This window comes from Lepidochelys olivacea (genome assembly GCF_965140295.1).
Source record: "Lepidochelys olivacea isolate rLepOli2 genome assembly, chromosome: 7".
In the NCBI taxonomy this organism is placed as follows: Eukaryota; Metazoa; Chordata; order Testudines; family Cheloniidae; genus Lepidochelys; species Lepidochelys olivacea.
In genome coordinates, this window is record NC_140417.1 from 36,179,326 (window position 1) to 36,198,597 (window position 19,272).

General features: G+C 40.0%; 1 protein-coding gene across 1 annotated transcript in view; it reads left to right on the plus strand.

Annotated features, from left to right (window-relative positions):
• Window positions 1-3,582, plus strand: part of NUP210 (nucleoporin 210) — a 117,599-nt gene extending 114,017 nt beyond the window's left edge. Inside the window, exon 40 of the mRNA XM_084633722.1 lies at window positions 1,432-3,582. Coding sequence (XP_084489848.1) covers window positions 1,432-1,532 — 101 coding nt within the window. The 3' untranslated portion in view covers window positions 1,533-3,582. The remainder of the gene's footprint in view (window positions 1-1,431) is intronic.
• Window positions 3,583-19,272: the final 15,690 nt, after the last annotated feature.

Here is a 19,272-nt window from a genome sequence, read left to right on the forward strand (position 1 = left end):
TCTAAAAAAAGAATTGCCACATGCATCACTAAACTGCTCCGGGGTCAGAGAACAGAAAGTAACATACAGGGAATAAAATTACCAAACTTCCAAAGAAATTCTTACTCCCACCACGCATCTTCAGACAGCACCTGCAGGACCTCCCATTTTGCCTTGTTCCTTTTTAACCCTTGGCCAGAAAAAGCAATTATTTAAAACCCTGGATTAATGAATTCAGACATGGTAGACCAACTGTTCTGTTGATGCTGTTAGGGCCAGAGCTCCCACTACTGTACATTCAAACTTATCCAAAAATCTAGGCTTCAGGTGCCAATGTGCTCTTTATTCTGTTTGGACAAAACAGAAAGAAGCTAAAACAACTACAGCTGGGTGAAATTTTCGTACCAAAATCTTTTCTTGACATGTGCCTGGTTTGGGGCTTGCAAAGAGTTCACAAGTTTTTGTTCAATTTTACTACATTTTGAAATTATTTTGGGGAAAATAGATCTAGCTGTCAAGAGACTTGGCTTCTAATCATGTCTCTGACACTGACTTGCTGTGTGAACTTGAATGTAACTATGCACCTTAAGTTCCCCTAATAAATAGTGATAGAGATTTACCTACTTCCAATATAGACCTAAATTTGCTTGTGACATGTTAAGGTGAGTCATTGGTTGAGGTAAGAAGAGAATTCACAAACCTCTCACTCCCACTAAGTAGGATTAGTTTTGCAAACCTCACCACATACTCATCCTCTTCTTTTACTTTTTGCAATACTGTTCATATTCTTTTTCTTCCTTGCTATGACTTTTTGTGTGCATTTGAGTTTCCGTGTACCTGCCCATGACAAATGTTCAGTTTCTTGAACTGCCATGGAAAATCAAAACATCAGATGGTCAATAACCACATAAAATTAATTACTGAAAAAAATCACATTAACTTTCACAAAAAAACAGATCAATCAGTTTCACACAGAAGTCACTGAATACCTATTGCAGTGTAGGACCCTGAGTCAGCAATGCACGTAAATACACGAATAATCCAATTTACTTCAGTTGGGACTACTTGCTTATAGTTAAGCACATGCTTGAGTATTTTGCTGAACTGGAGCCTTGCTTCATATTAATGACTTTTGGGGTATTCAGAGTGAGGTAAAACAAACCCAGATTATTAGTTACTGTCATTATTTACTGAAATGAAATATGTGTGGGCCTCAGGGGTTTTATCGATGCACTAATTCATGTTGCTTGTGAGAAGAAATACAGAAGTCCCATCATTCTCATTTGATAAAAATATACCTCACAATATAAAGGTAGAGCTTAATTTTCAGTGAGTTCTTAGACTCCCTTTCCAGTGTTAATCCAATCTAAGAGCAGCTGTTGGTTTTTCACTCCCTCACTCCCCCTCCCCTTCTTTAATATGATTGTTTTCTCTCTTTCTCCACGACTTTAGGCTTTTCTGTTTCATCTGCAACGTCGCTCAGTCCTTTGTCCTCAGATAGAAAAAACAGTCCTCCCTCCAGGCTATGGAGTACTGGTTATGCTTCACATTAAAGAAAGACTACAGGACTCGTCTGCACAAGGACATATACTTGGGTTAAAAGAAAAGTCAATGCTTTTACTTGTAGCAAACTCATTTCACTCTGGAAAATTCTCAGCTAGGCTTAAAAACTTCCAAATGCTCAGTGTAATGCAAGTCATCCTAAAAATGCAGTGTAATATACTGTGCAACACCTGTTTTTTTTAATGCATAATAATGCTCTTCAGTTTTTTAAGGGGATGCTTTCAATCCTGTAAAATCTGTTCCTGTGTCTTTTACGTTATGGTCAGTTGACAAAGATGACTGGACAATTAGCTTTCTTTGTGCTAAGCTAGCTTTCCTGCATGCTTCATGCAATTAGAAGGTACACTTAGAAGAAAGTGGTTAAAGTATTGCGTGTTTTTTATTTGCTTCTTGTGGACATTAACTTTCTTTTAACATGCCTTTCAAAGAAGGGAAATAGTAAAACAGGTTAAGATGTGAGCCAAAAATGTGATGGAGTCTGTATTTCAAAGGACTAAAGTTTTCTTTGGGCTCCAGTATTATCATCATGAGACTCAGGAATGTACTGCACTGATAAGTGTTCTTATATTTTAGCCTTACAATGTGATTTAGCTTCATTATTTGCCAGTTTAAAAATAAGAAATACTGTAATAACTGTGAATAGATTAGTCTGTTTTCTTTTTTTTTTTTTTTACAGAAAATTATAACTATGGCTCCCCATAGGTACAATTGCAGTATATATATGGTTACTGTACTCTCCTGCGCTAATGGCCGAGAATGCTAAAAAGCATGTGCCTTTCTAGAGTAACCATAATTTATGAATGAAGATTTCTAGAATTGTTACAAAGGAATATGCAAATCTTTTTGATTGAAGGCAGTTATTTTTCATTTGTTTTTGGCTCTTTATTTGTTAATACAAACATGAAGAACAGTGTATTTTTATTGATTGATTTTAGAAATATAGGTACCTCAGCAGACACTGAGCCTCCATGCATCACCACTGCCCCGGTTACTGCATTGTGAACTAAGTGGCATGTTATGTGATAAAAATGAAATATGAATTTCAGTTAGTTTAACCTGTTTGTCTCTGGTACAATATGGGCACCCTAAAAATGTTGACTTTTACTACTAGCTATTAATGGTGTGTACAAGCAGAGCATAGTATAATTAATATCTTATCTAATAGTAAAAAGAGTGCTTACTGTATAACAGCTACTTGTAATAAGTGTATGCAGCATATTGCAGAGGTAGTAAACTATTTTATTTTTTGTTCTGTTTTTTTAAGTTTTGATTGGCTAGAACAGGCCCATATGACTCAAACTGCGTTATCGACAGAAAAGTCAGAAGCTACTTTACTAAACCAGGAGGTAGATCACTGCACAAGCTCAGACATGCTGTGCTTTTCAGAAGACTGCCTACAAAGTACACACGAGTGAGATTTTTACACGTTTATTTTAAAACATGAGAAGAGAGTGATTTTCAAGCCATAGCTTTAAAATATTGCTCCTAGGAGGGAAAAATTACCTCAGTTGTGGTATATTAAATCCTCTGATGATGAAATTGAATTATTGGTCATTTTCTTTTATCCCGTGGGCAGTGTTTTGCAGCTATCACCCTCAGCCTCAGGCTTTGTTTACATGTATGTAATACTGTCAGAGTGGCAACTGTGAATAATTTCCTTAGTTGTGAATTGTCAAAAAAACAACAAAAAGTTCGATGAAGGTAGTCACAAGTGATCTGTTATAAAGAACATAATATTGTGTTATTACAGTGTGAGCCAGTAAAACATTCAGCTCTTCTTGTGAGAAATATATCAAATATGCAAGATTATACAGGCAAATATTCGAAAGACATGAATGTATACACAGACAAATTCTGTGGCATGTAGATTTTTTTACATGGTATTACTGGAAAATGCCACATTGTTCAATAGTATTCCTTTGTGGGGTTTTGTATAATTTAGTTACTAGTGTTGGAGAAATACAGATGTGCCTTACATGCTGGTGTTCCTTAAAATGGAGAGTTTGAATGTAAATATGAGTGTTTATACTTGTTTTATTTAATAAAGCTTTATAAGATTCCTTAACACATTATTCTATTATATTCTATTATATATATTACATTCTATTCTAAGTGGTGTAATTTATGGCATAGTTTGGAGACAGCAGGATTATGCAGGTGCCACTGAAAGTGTAATTTGCCCTACAGGATTTTACAGGTGGTATGAGAAAAATAATCTATCTTGACTGTCCAAACCAAAAGTGAGTATGTAAATTTACCAATTGAAGGGGTTTAAAAAAAAACCTTTTACTTGTAAACTGAGCAAATTTGACATGGAATCACTGAAATACAGGTAAGATGGAATCCCCAGGATGCCATTTTTACTAAGGCACTTTGCAGAGTTAAACTGATCTGTAAAGAATATAACTATAGAATGAAGCGAAACACTTGGTTAAGCTCATGAACAGCAGTGTTAAATGCAAGTTAATGGCTGTCACCTACACTTATCACTTGCAGCTGATTTCTTCTGATATATCCAGATGAGGTGTCCTTTGATTATCCTTTGATTCTGTTATTTTTTTATGAACTTGATAGGGAGTGGCTGAGAGTTCTCATCTGAAATAGGTGAGGAATTCCATAAATCTTCTGTGATTGAAATGGTGGGGAGGACTCTGGGCCCTTCCCTTTGAGTTCCTCAACATTAGAGTTGGTCAACATTTTCCAAATTTTGAGGGGTTGTTTGTTAAATCTTTCCTCAAAAATATAATTTTCTATTTAAATATTTTTGTCAAATTTTCATCTAAAATGGGTAGGTCTCTTTTTCAGTCAGCTCTGCTGAACATCTCAATTCCCTTGTGTTCAGTGATGGTAAAGGATGCCTTAGTTTCCACAGCTCTCACTTGGGTTTTTCAGAAATGGCAATTTTTTCCTCTTGGAGAGAGCTAAAGATATCTGAGAGATACCGAGTTTCTATGGTGATAAGTACTTTAGAAATGCTTATAGACAGGTTTATTCTCCTCAACATAAAAATGTCTCCTCTGTTCCAGTACTTAGTCTCTTCCTAGTCTAGGCCACCAGTTCTGTGTTGTATGTATTTAATTAAGTGAACTGCTCTAAGTATTAAATGACTTGGGTGGAGTGCTTTGGGAACAGCTTGTTGTATATTACACCTCTTGGGGCCCCTAGATGTAGTTTCTTGGCATGCATCCAACTGCCCTAATGGTGACTTACCTTAAATTGCTAGTGCTCAGGGTCAAGGGGGGGAAAACTCTAAAAGCAAAATGGCTTGGTTCATGAAATGGCTTGCCACAAGAGGAAACAAAGCTTTTGAGTTAGAGCCCTGTATGGTCGCATCAAACCACTGGTGCTCTGGAAGGTTATTTGGAGATGTAAGCGCTCTTTGTCTAAACAAATTTCTGCCACTGTAAACTCAATCTTTTCTTAAAAGAACAGTTTGACTAGAATAAGGTTCAGGCTTTCTGCACCTAATGCTGCGATTTCTTTCTCATACATTTATTGTAAGCTGATGAATTTGCAGCTATGATGAGTACTTTCCAGTGGAGTCATAAACATTGTGAATGAGTTAAATTGATTCTTGTACTGTGATGCTATGACCAAATGTCAATGGAGCACATAAGGCCAAGTCCTGGTCCATTAATAGTTAGTCCTGCCATGAGTGCAGGGAACTGGACCAGATGACCTCTCGAGGTCCCTTCCAGTCCTATGATTCTATGATTTAAGTTCTATAGGCATTTTGCCATTGCCTTGAGTGGGATCAGGATTCAGTCTTTGTTGCAATGGCTTTTGGTTAATCAGCAAAATTATTTCGTAGTATTGGTTCTTACAGTGAATAGAATCCTTCATTGGTTGACATAGAACTAGTTGCATACTGAAGGGGAAAAAATCAAACCCAAATCTGTGAATATTCAAATTTCTGAACAAATGACTTTGTCTGTTTACAACCTTGTGTTTACTTCTCTGAATATCCAATTGAATGAGTTCAGTGGCAGAAATGGTGGCTTGCAGCAGCGAGTGGTAAGTGACTACTGCAGGAAATGTCCAGGAAACAAATAGTTTAAATTGATAATTGCTAATATTTGTACTGGCAACCTGATTCTAAGAGTTACGCTCATGTAGCGAGGGAACAGAAACATGCCCTGAAATAAATGTGGCCAGTCCAAGCAGCTATTACTTAGGGTTGTCTGTACTTGAAAGTTAATTCAGATTAAAGTAGGATGTGAATTTAAAGCACAATAGCTAATCTTGAATAACTCCATGTGCAGATGCTCTTATTCCAGAATAAAAGCCACAGGCTGGCTGATCAGTCCTTTAATGGAAACAGGCTCAGTCTTGGCTGTGGCATAGCAGTTATCCCCAGCTGATCCTGATGGAGTGACTTAATTACAACTAGTGATCCCAGCTGTGAAAGGGTCAGGGTGGACCACATAGAGAGGGAAGAGATCTCAGTGAGGGAGGAGACCCAGGAGAGAGGAGCAAGGGGAGTTCTTTTTTTCTGGGAGGGGCCTTTTGAAGGCAGGCTGGCGAGGACCACAGAGAGCAGGTCAGGCTCCTGTGGGAGGCCTGACAATAGGGCCTGTGAGAAGAACAGAGTCCCTGGGAGGAAACTACCAGAGTCCCAGGAGAGGGGAAGCTGTGAGGAAACAAGCTAGGAAGAAGGGCTCGGGTGGGGAGGAGCCGTGGAAGGCAGTGCTCAGACAAAGGAGCAAAGAGGGAGCTCTGCAGGGCCTGGGAGTAGGGGAGAAGAGCAGGGACTGAAACATAGCCTGAGGGGGCAGAAGGATCTTCTGTCTGGATGTTGGTGTGGGTTTTTTAGTTGCACTTTTGTTACCCTGGTAGGGGACAGAACTGGAAAGAGGTGAGCTGACTGGAGGACTGGCATGGAAGATGTAGCCAGACAGTCCCTTTCTGGACCAAAGAAATGGTCAGCGGGGCACTGGAGAGGAAGACCCCTGTAATACCATGACCTGATTCTGGGGCCACTATAGCGGTGAGTGGAACCGTTTACAGTGTTCTGTTCCAGTTTAGCGTAATCCACTTTCTTAACTCTGTGTGTAGACCAAGCCCTTAGAATATCTAATAATTGTTATGTATTGCTCAGGAGTGAGCTACAAACCAGAAATTATTCAACAACGAAGAAAACCATATTCCGTTTTCAGATGACTCTCAAACCAAAAAAATCACTGTTCCAGTGTGACAAACTCCGATTTGTTTTGAGCTTCTTGCAGTACACAGCATGAGTAGATGATTTAGTTCCTCATCTTGTGCATCCAAAGTGTTTTGGAGACCACACAACATTTTTACACTCTGCTTCTGTTACCTGGGTAGCTCCTGGGCTAATGATTTTAGAAGATTACAAAGTGCTTTTGTTCTTTTGTGTATTTTAAAGCATACCAAGAAAGACTTAACATAAGCCATTTCTTAATAAAATATATGGGCAGCAGTTTTTTGAGATCTTTAATTCTTTAAAAGGGAGAGGTAATTTTAGCTAATTTTCAGTAATGAAAACCAACATTTTTTAAAAATTGGTTTTATTAAATTTCTAACCCAAGAGCCTTGCAAAAATGATTGTAGATTTTTCTGAGTTTGTTCTGAGAATATATTCAGACAGTTCTGTCTGGAAAGGATCATGGTAAATGTATGTCAATTGTAAAGATCCTTTTTCCTATAATATTTTTTAAAATGCTGTGGTGCGTAAAAGTAAAAAATGACACACAAGCAGGAAACTTTATCTCAGCAAGGCTGAAAGTCACAGACTGTGCAATCAACTGATCTGTAAGATAACAGCTGCACTTTCTGTATTTGCTCAGCCTTTAGCATTAGCAAGGATTAGAAAAGGAATTGGCAGTGCTTGTTTTAAAATAAGTTATCATTAAGTCCTACTCAAGTTGTGGCTTATGTCACTGATGGAACTCTTTCTTCAAGGGGAAGGACATGTCATGCTAACAAAGCAGGTGATGTTTACTGAATTATGATTGTCAGACTTTCAAGTGCTGAACATAAGAACGGCAAAACTGGGTCAGACCAAAGGTCCATCTAGCCCAGTATTCGGTCTTCTGTCAGTGGCCAATGCCAGGTGTCTCAGAGGGAATGAACAGAAGAGGTAATCATCAGTGATCCATCCCCTGTCACTCATTCCCAGCTTCTGGCAAACAGAGGCTAGGGACCCCATCCCTGCCCATCCTGCCTAATAGCCATTGATGGACCTATTCTCCATGAATTTATCTAGTTCTTTTCTTTTCTTATCTAGTACTGGGGTGAAAGAAAGTTAGTAAATGAATTTCAATGAAATAATTTAGGGGATAACACCAGAATAGAGAACTTAACATAATAGGTATCTTTCCCCACTTATTGAAATTCATACACTACTGTTACATTTCTGAAATCTTTTTCTACAAATTAAGTTGGCCTTGGGTCTTCTGTCCCTTTCATGTACATACCCAGACAAAACTAGTGTACAGGACTTTATTCCAATCCTATGCTCTTTGCTAAGTAGTTTAGATCTGTCTTCAAGGATTTATCCCCAAACTACAACTGGGAAGCTACTTACTCCTGGCAATACGTGTGCAGTCCTCATAAAAATGTGATCAGTTGTAATTTGCATAATACATTATGCACTTTCCTTTTATGTTTTTATTTTGTTTTTAAATAGAGAAACCCTGTATCATGCTGTTGCCCCAGAGAATGAAACAAGGAAGGGCTTAGCTGAAGCAGGGTCATTTAGCAGCATCCTTGTGTATGTGAGCTTTGTACTGCAACAAAACAAGGTACAGGATGCTTAGTGCACAGATGGCATATTAAATTGGTAATGGGATAAAGGGCCTTTTGGTCTCAGCTCTAGGTTGGCGCATTGCATCCAGACCAGTTGCTGCCCACCAGTGGTTGCTTAATAGCCCAGGTGAAAAGAATGATGTTCTCGCACTAATCTCTAATGTACAGCTTTTAGGTCAGTCTGGTTCTTAGTGCAACATCACAAAACCTACCATTATTCAATGATGTGCTTTTTGGGAGTCTCCTCTCCAAAGTGTGGTCATGTGTCACAGCGAGAGGTGGTTCTTCCAGGCCAAGCACGGGGATGATTGCTGTAGGGGAAGCTTCTTCTGTCGATTAAATAAAGAACGCCAGTCTCTTGGGCTGTCTAGCTAGCACCTTTCCTGAGCTCTATGTTTACTTAAAAATGAGGAAGCAGATTTTCTGCCCTGTCTGGCTCCCTTTTTGCACCCCTCAAGAGGTGCTGGGGAAATGGAAATCACCCACGAATCCCCTGCTGAGGATTCCCCTAGCATAGGCAGTCACCAGCGGGCACAGAGCCAGTATAGCCAGCCCACGGCTCCCTTCCTACAACCTACACCTGGAAGCATTGCGGGGTAGCAAGAGCATGCTGCCCTCTGGCTGTTGCTTGCTGGTAGAGTGTGTCCTTTTGGAAACTATAGCCAGCCAGAGCTAGTTAGAGCAGCCCACAGACTGCTCTAATGTGTGCCAAGGCGAGTGCTGGGTCAGAACCAGGGAGCTCCTTGACAGTCACCTTAGTCTGCTGTGCCAAGCAGAAACTGGGTATAACATAAGACCCAACACCTTATAATAACAAATATTCAATAGGCTGGGTGGAGGTAAATTCCTGAGTAGAAAACTATGGGAGAAATAAACATTAGAGTCAATACAAGTGTGAAAGTTAAACCTTGCTTTGGGTTGTATTGGTGCCTTGAGGGAGTAGTGAAATACCACAGGAAGCTTCCGTCCTCCATTCTCACTCTGTATGCAAGTTCACCAGTGAAACCAGGTGCCTCCTAGGTCTTCACTGAGCTGTAGGAGCCTGGTTCTCTGGTGTGTTACACTCATTTCACGGGTTGAATTAATCTGACGTTGATGTAGCCTTGTGGAGACGTAGGTTCTTGAGTTGGTGGGATGTTAGTAATGCACCTACCAATAAAATATAGCCCCACAGGGCACGGTCTGCTGGCTTGAATGTGGTTAGATCCCTGTGATCCCAGCAGATATGCTACAGTCAGCAACTCGAACTAAAGGCACAAACAGCCTCCTGTTAGAGAGCAAAAGTGTGTACAGGAGAACGTATCATATGCCTGGCTTCCCTCACATACCCTGCCCTTTGCTAGCAGGATGGCTCCAGAGGCCCACTGTACAGCTGGCAGCATTCCTCTTTCCCCCATGCTCCATTGTTGAGCCTCTGAGTGAGGGCAAGTTTTGGACCCTACTTTTATACTCTCAGCTGCTTCGTTACTGGTCATTACTGTGGCATTAGGCTTGTGGCTATGTTAATCGGATGTTCCATCACTGCATTGAAATTGCAGTGAAATCTCATGATGTGTGCACTACACCGGAGACGTCATTTGTTCACTGTGCCAGGTACATCAGTGAAACAATGTGTTGTTTTAAAATCCATTGCTGTACTTCAACTGTTTTTTTTTTCCAGAAAGAAATGTGGCTTGTTCATGTTTTAATAATAACATAGCTTACATTCATAGTCACATGGCTAGGTTAATCATGACCTAAATCACCTACAAACATTCCTCCTGCTTCAGAGTCGTAGATGTTAAGGCCACAAGGGACCATTGTGACTCTCTAGTCTGAGCTCTTGCACAGACTGTAGCATTTCACATACTAATCCCTGCATCAGGCCCATAATGTCAGGCTGAGCAGGACCATACCATTCAACAAGCTTTGGCTGTCTGAAGTAAAGATTTCAAGTGACATGGAATCTTCCCTAGGTAATTTGTTTTAATGGTTAATAAGATTCACTTAAAACTGTGTGCTTAATTTCCAGTCCGAATTTGTCTAGCTTCAATTTCCAGCTATTGACTTTAATGGAACTACATGTCTGCTTAAAGTTAGGCCCAGGCTTATATGGGGATTTAGTTTTTCAGCTTCTCTTCCAGCTTTCAAGCTCAAAATTAACAGCAAGAGTATCGAGCTGATTTTATCATTCTTCTTTATATTCAGCATCATTATATTTGAGTTATCGTGAACTCTTCACTTCCACTCTCAATAAACCTAGCAATGTTTTCTATACTTTCCCCACTGCTTCGGCCTTACATCTGCAAGGCTATTTTTATTGCAGTTGGTGACTAGTGCTGTTTACCACTGCAGGTGGCCTGCTCCAGAGCTTTTTGTATTTATAATCCTGTTCCTGCGATTTATAATGTCTCATAACAATTCAACACAGCATTGTTTCACCTGTGTGTTGTTTTGCTTGGATGTCAGTGTTTCAGGAGCTGTGCAGTTTGTAATAATTACTAAATGGTTTGCAGAGAGTAGTTGATCGTTTCCATTTAGCAGCAGATACATCTGTTTATAATTCACTCTCAGATTGTTTCTCTCTCTTTTGATCCTCCTTCATCTTTTAAAGTGGTGTTTCTACTCTGCTCTATCCAAAATGGCTGTGTGGTCACTCTGGCTCTTACATTTTATTGATGCATTTAGCATTGATAACTATATTTCTAGGGAGCAGTAGCCGCTGTTGTATAAGTAGTGGCACTGTTATGACTCTCTTAATTTTTCATGCTTATGAGTACTTTTGGCCTCACTGCTTTTTCCCATGCTTTTTCATTGTCACAGTAACCTTGAACAATGTGTAGTTGCAATCAACCAGATTGTTACATGCTCTTTTTTTCAATGCTTCTTAAAGAGATGGGACTGTCAAAACACAGCACTGCCCCTGAGGAGCCTCATAACTCACAAGATCTTACTGTGAAGTTAGAACTTGTTTAAACACCAAAATTGTACCTCTTTGGCTGTAGTGAAAGCAGCCTAGCCCCCTTAGTATGGATGCAGTTATATCAGTATAAAGGTGGGTTTTGTACTAGTACAACTATTCCTATATGGGCAGGCGAAGAAGTTATACCAATATAAAGCCCCTTTCTACAGTTCCAACTGCAGCCACGTGGGAGGGACTGTGGGATATTCTGATGTGGGTCTCTCTCTCTCGATCTCCTGTTCAAGCTGTTCCACTGTGGATAAATAATGAAAGGAAGAAGACTGGACTCTGGGTCTCCCGCCTTCCAGGAGAGTGCCCTACCTTCCAGGTTACAGAGTCTCTCTCTTTTTCGGCCCAGTGACTATTTACATAATTATTCAAAGCGTGGAAAGGCGTCAACAGGAGTGATTGAAAGAGAACATCATCAGAATATCTGACAGCCTAGTGGTTAGGGCATTCTCCCGAAATGGGGGAGACTCATGCTCAATTCTTTTCTCCCCATCAGGCAGAGAAGGGAATTGAATTCCGGTCTCCCACATCTCAGGGGAGTGCTCTAACCACTGGGCAAAAAGTAAGGCTGCTACTTAGGTGCCTGACTCCAGAAGAGGGTTCATGGCTGTGGATGCCAAGCAGAGAGAGGCACCTCCATCCAGCCCAGACTGGGGCATCTAAATCTAATCTGAGTTGGCTATATTAAATCCAAGACAGGGAAGCAATTTACTAATCACAAATTTTTAAAGTTCCTGGACTAGCTTACAATAATTTTTGGGTGCCAAATGTACTAGTCTTGGCGGGGGGGAGGGAACCAGAGGGAGGAGATACTATCCATTTGTTTAATGGAACAAGGGACTGGCAAATAATTTTACTTAGAGTGTCGAATGCTGAGAAGCTGTGAAGTAATAAGAAACTGCCCCTCGGAACAAATATTGTAAACTGTCATCTTTTAGCTAAAGGAAGAAAAAAGCTTGCTTACTTTAGGAAAGAGTTGCTCGTAATTTGATAGCATGAGTCACTCAGAAATTGAGTTGTTCATAAATAGAAGAGGCACTGAAAATGTAATTTTAAAACCTAATTGGGATAATCTGTAGCTCACAAAATGTCAGTGGGAGGGGAGTCAGCAATTGTAGGGTCTGATCCTTGGAAATCAGTGGGAGTCCACTGACTCCAGTCACATTGGATCAAGCCCCAGATCTGATCATACAATCTTCTAGTCTCCCAGTTGCTAGCCTTTGCAAAACTTTGGTCAGGTTGGTAATTACTCAGACACAGGATGTTCACTTCTGTGAGTGATTTTTACCATCTGTAGGTAATAATTGTAGTACAGCAGAAAGGAACAAAGCGATCAGGACAGAAGTGGGGGAAGACAAATGGAATGGAAAGAAAATAGTGAAAATTAAAGATAAGTGGAAGTGTGGGGGGAAATAAAAGAATTTAATGTGAGAAGAACAAAAATGTCAGTGTGACATTTATTTTGCTATGTCCTAAATTTGGATCAAATATTGTGTTATAGAAATACTATGGAATCATACATCACCAGCTGAGTTAGAATTAGACTTGCTACATGATATTTCTACATAGGTTTTAGAAAGTCTATTGAAATGGATTGCAATTGCTCTTAATTGTGTAAAGAAATTGTTCCTTGAAAGGTCAATAAAACGGAAACTCTTGAAAAGATTGGTAAATTGATATGGTGGAAATTTGCTTCATATGAACATTTTATAAGATTAATGGCAAAACTGAAGACTGTCGTGATATGAGAGGAATTTGTCTCTTAGCTAAAAGAAAAGATGTGAAAAGTCTGTAATTTTGCTAGGAAGGTGTCACAAGGTGGGTGAAGAGTAATAATTCAGACCTTTTTTGTTACTGAGTTAACGTGTCCATTTTTTATTATGAACAGTTTTTGAAATCAATAGACATTGTAAAAATAAATAAATGAAAAAGCTGTTTTTAAAAAAAAAATTCTACATAGCCTAGCAAACATGGAGCCTGATCCTAATTCCATTATAGTCAATCAAAAGACTCTCTGACTTCAATGGAAGTTAAAAGAGACCCATAATTAGGAAAATACTAAAAGGTTTTGAGTTTCTATATTGAGGGCCTGGTCCTACAAACAGACACATCAGCGTGGACTCTTATGCCTCTGTGGAGTATGATTACAGTCAATGTCAGCCACAGTGCCTCTGTTAACAATATTTGGACCTAATTATGTAATCATAGGATTTTGAGAGATCAATTAGTCCATCCCCCTGTGCTGAGGCAGGATTAAATAGAAGTTTGAACAGAAGTTTGTCTAACCGGTTCTGAAAAACCTCTGATGACGGAGGTTCCACAGCCTCACTGGGTAGCCTGTTGCAGTACTAACTATCCTTAAGCTTAAAAAGTTTTTTTCTAATATCTAACCAGAATCTCCCTTGCTGTAGATTCAGCAGATTACTATTTGTTCTACCCTTGGTGAATATGGAGAAAAAATCATCACTACCCTTTTTATGACAACATTTTACATATTTGAAGACTGTTATCATGTCCCCCATCCATCTTCTCTAGACTAAACATAAACATGTCCATTTTTTGTGGACAGCCTTTGGTCTTTCTCCAGACATAGCAATAGTTTGAATTTGGAAGGGGTGGAAAATTTCAGAATAGCAGTAAAGATAGTTTTCTTCCCATAATGAAGAAGGAAGACAACAAATAAAATGATGGCATCACTTAACCTCTGATTACACAGACAGAAATTTTCCAAAGCACGTGGAGATGTGTTTTGTGTACACTGTGAAGTAAATAGAAGAAAAGGCAGTAAATCAAGATAAAATACCAAGTAAGATGACTCTCATGCAGTATACAGATGCATTCACAGAAAGAAAACTGTGGATTTAATGGGACAAACAAAATAGCAAGAAAGGTGCAAGTTAAATTGATCAAGTGGAAAGATGACAACTAGCTTCTTTCAGCTGATCTACATCCTTTACTAGACTTCATCATTTGCTTTGGTTACTTGCATGTTATAAACAATAAATCTGCAATAATGACAAGCACAAAAATCAATTATGAATCTTTGCCATTTGACCTTTAACAACAGATGCTGTTACGTGAAGGAAAAAAATGCAAGTAACTTGTGAGTGAGTTTGGATTAGTGAGGAAAAGAACAGTTCATGACCATAGCCTATTCCACAGAATTAAACATTCCTAGCATTCTTGCCACTTAGTACTGAATAAGGGCCCAGCAATGCTAACACTAATCCAGATTTCTGAACTCTTGAGTTTTGAAGTCTGCCTGCAGATTTTTCTGTATTTCCATGCATTCTAAGCTTCCCTTCCATTTATTAAGTTCTGGTCTTGCTAATCAGAAAGGCAAGAGTCTGCACTACACAGCTATATCAGCATAACTACATCGCTCAAGGGTGTGAAAAATCCACACACCCTGAGCAATGTAGTTATACCAGTCTATTCCCCTATGTAGACAGCACTGTGTTGGTGGGAGAGCTTCTCCTATCGACATAGCTACCACCTTTCAGGGAGGTGGATTAACTATGCTGATGGGAGAAGCTTTCCTGTCAGCGTGGGAACATCTTCACTAAAGTGCTACAGTAGTGCAGCCATGCCGCTGTAGCGCTCAATGTGAAGACAATCCCTAAGGTGACAAATCAGTGTACTCCGGTCCTCTTGAGTCTGCCGTTAGAGGAAGTAAATCACTAACGGAAATAATTATTTTTCACGGGGAGGCAATGTGGGCTAGTGAACAGGGCACTGGACTAGGAGTCAAGAAGCTAGAGTCTGTTCCCAGCTTCCACCTGTCAGTTGTGTGACCATGGGTGAGTCATCGCTCCATGCCTGTGTGTCTACACCCACACTTTGCCTATCTTGTCTGTTTAGATCATCCTGGCTTGACGAGCTTACTGTCTTTCACAGGGTGTTTGACTGCGGCCTAGCATAATCTCTGTTGGTGCCTATAGATATTGCCATTGTGCTACTAACAATTTTAGAGCTTCTCAAATCTTAGGGCCAAATTCTGCCCTTAAATATGCACCCACAAGCTCCATTAACTTCCACATGAGTTGTGAGCATGTATCTGAGGGCAGATTGGATGTTGTTTGTATTTTATCAGTGCTCATAATATTGCTTTGATAATGTCTTTCATTGCATTTCAAATGGTTGGACAGCACCCAAATGCCTTGGTGAGGAGGTGCAGTATAGAACATCATTACTCTATTATGTAAGTGCAAAGGATCATAGTTCTGATTTTCTCTTGCATGGTGTGTTCTGGAATGGTTACGTTGGAGTAGACTTGGGTTCCTTATTAAATGAACCTACACACTGTACTTTTGGATGCATGTAATCCATTTACTGCTTGACTTATCCAAAGACTTCTGGGAAATGTACAAATCCACATGTTTTCTCCGATTTCTAGATCTGGTATAATGATTTCTGATTGAGCTGAGAACTAGATTAAAAAACATGTGTAGCCACAGAGCCATCTGTTAGCTACATTTCTCAGGAGACCCAGGAGTGTGCGCTATCCCAGATAACGGTAGCAGTAATGTTCCATAAACTAGCTCCAAACTGGCCTATTTCAGATAGTAGCATGGAAAGGATTGTATACATTTTGCTAAATCTAACTACTGGGACCAAACCATGCCTTTTGAGGGGATCTACCGTCATAGAAGAGAGAGAGGAAAGCTGGGTGATCTGGGCATTTCAGGTCCTGTCAGGTCCTCTGGACATATGCAGTGTGGATGTGATGGTGCAATTTAGTCTTAACAATGGTGATGTAAAATTCAACAGCACCAGAAAAGATATGGCTGACTTGGCAAATTGCAAACCAGTAAAAGGCAAGGAAACTTAATTAGAGAGACGTATACTGTGTATTTTACCTGTGGACATGGTGTAAACTACCCCGCACACTATCCTGTTCTTTCAGCCAAAAGGCCTATGTCCAAGGACTGTAATCTACTTATGTGGACCTAAACTGTGAATTGAGTGGGTTGCCTGGGTTTGGTTGTGTCCTCCCAGCACATATTTTCTGCCCTCTTCCCCAGCAATCTATAATTTGGCCCATTAATGTCTCCTTATGACTTAGAAGCTGGGAGAATGAGATCCTCAGCCGGCATGTTCCATTCAAATCAACGGAGATAGGCCAGTTTACACCATCTGAAGATTTGGCTCTTAGAGAATAAACAGCATAAAGCTGCAACACAGTGTCTCGTGGGGAGAGAAAGAGAATCTCTGTTATCTTCAAAGTGTGGCCCCTCCAGGAGCATTCTCGCTGCCAGCTATTGGCGGTGGGGGGAGGGGAGGAGGAAAGGGAGTAAAGTGATCAAAAACTAGGAATCATCTTCAGTTACTATCCGGATGTTTAGGGCTGAATTATCCCTCAAGAGAGACAGGAACTGATTTAAGACAAGCAGCTGAACTGAAGGATTATCTTGACAGCAATGTGAATATGAGGAGCCACTGGTAGGGTCCATATGTCAGAGAGGGACTTTCTATGTCTAGCACCACTTTCTTTTGCTTTTTGGATGTGGTGTTTGCCCAGGATGCACTAAGTCCCCAGCTACTGGGATTCATAACTGTATGTTACACAGATTATTGCAATTACTGACATTTTACATCCCCGTCCGCAAGGAAAAACCTGTGAAAATACAAGAGATTTGGACCTTAGTCTCCGATTCTCTAACAGTAAATTGGATTAAATCAGTTGAATTTACCCAGAGCCATTTTGAAAAAGGTCATTCTGAAGCCAAGTCAGTTCCTCCCTTTTAAAACCAAAACATCAACAGAAGCTTCCTTTTTCTTCCAGCTACACTTATACTTGCATCCCTTAAAGCTGCCCATATTTTTAAAAAATGTTTCATTGTGTGATAACGGTGCTACAAATATCCCACCCTCTTAAAACACACACCTATGAGCGAGATTAAGAGCTGAATCCTGGAAGATGCTGAGCACTTGGTCCTTGTTCCATCAAAGCACTTAAGCACATCCTTCAGTTCAAGCACATAACCAGAGTGTCCACCAACACTTGGTGGGACCAATTCAGGCCGCAAAACATTTTTTGTCCATATTCACCCTCTGAAAATACTGTAATAAATGCAATTCAAAGGGGGACATGTTATTCCAGCAGCCAATATTTTCTGTGGGGCAGGCTCATCCGACAGTTCCACCTACCCTGCATGATAAGTTACGGTGATGATCATGTAGTTACAGAAGTTTAAGGTATATTCTGTATTTGTTGTCCTGTGTGTAGCTCATTTACCAAAGGTCAGTGAAAGATGCCAGATTTCTGATTTGTATGAATAACTGCTCAGCATTTACATCACTGTTAATTGTTTTCCTGGAAAGGTTGAGACGAAATTCATCTAACCCTCCCTGCATTTGCTACATATTTGCTCTTTCCACTGTAAGTTAGTTTTCTTCCTGAGCATTACAGTATTTCCTATTAAGCACAAGGGTTTATTTCCCACTCTATTAAAACGGGAATTGTATTGCCAACTGTGGTATCATTTAGATCAAATTAAATTAAGTATATTTTTGTTGGAGAGGATGAAATGTAACCATATGGATTCTGCCAGGACCTTAATCATACATAGCCACTTAACTCTCAAAGCACGTATGCAAGGCATATATTTTTAGAGACAATATAATGGCTTATAAATGTGTTTTCTCAACATGTGCATGGAGCCTTGAAGATTTCAGAGTTTTTTCCTACACTTAGTCCTCTTCTCCAGCCTTGTGAAGGCTTTCCGCATGGGCGGGTGACTGATCATGTGTTGCAACTTGCAGTACAGGAACCCACTGAATGCCATGAAGTACACTGCATCAGTAAACAAGTTATCTATGCAACCCAAAGAACTAGAAACTTTAAAAAACAAAAAGAGAGCTTGTTTTCTGCAGCATTTGAGACTGTAATAAGGGCCTGATATATTCGTCAAGTAGGCTGCATCTGACCTGGGGGAACAAAAGTAGGATAGTCCTGGCTGAATTGCTCACATTTGCACTGCAACTGATCGTGGGGGTAAGACTAAAGTGGTTTTTTTTTTTTAAAACAAGCCCTTCATATTACATTCAAACATTGCAGTTGTGGCGTTTTCACTTACATTAAGGGGCCTGTGACAACAACATGCAATATGTTCCTCTCAAGGCCTGAGTCTTAGTAAGACTTAAACTTAAGGGCCTTTTCACGCAAGTGTCCTGTTAGTTTAAAATAGCAGCTCTGCTGCTTCAGCCAAGCTATCACAGACATTGCTGTACTTCACCTCCACTGTATTTTTAGTTGGTTAAATACCTAACAAAAGGTTTCTGTCGCAGGATGACTGGCCCCTTTAAGTGGAGATGGATACAGCTCCACCTCTGATTAATCAGCTACCTCCCAGCTGAGCCTGTGGGAGGAGGAATCAGGTCATAGCCTGAACAGCACCTAGTCCTTATAAAGAGTTCAGTTCAGTGGGTGAAAAGCAGGGGAAATAAGTTATCTAGTAGTTGACTTCCAGGCAGTGTGAACTGTAGGGAGCAGGTGGACTCAGGGGTCAGGCTCAGAGAGATGGGGAGAAAGTCTCTGGGAACTGTAGCCCCTGTTGAGCAGAGGAACTCCTTTCTTTTCGTATTTTGTCCTAGTTTTTGTTGAACCGGTTAATTGTGCCCTGAGGCAAGGCTGTGAAGCAGACATTGATCTTTCTGGGGCAGATAAGAGCACCCACCAACTTACAGTTCCCTAACACACAAAGCATATGGAAAATGTTCAGCTTAACTAAGCAACGATCAGTCTGAAGATAACAGACTGTAAATACATGAAGGACTTTTTAAACTGCCTGCCATTTTAAAGTGCAATTTATGAAACGTGTGCTGCATATTCTGAAATGAAAGTAATTTCATTTGGATCTGTGGAAACCAGACTAATGTTTAGCATTCTATTATTGTGTTGTTGAATGAGTCCCATGATCACTCACCATAAAAAGCAAGTATGTGGTTCTCCTACACAGCAGTTGAATACATTTCATAGGATTCATACTTGGTATTAATCACAGGTTAGA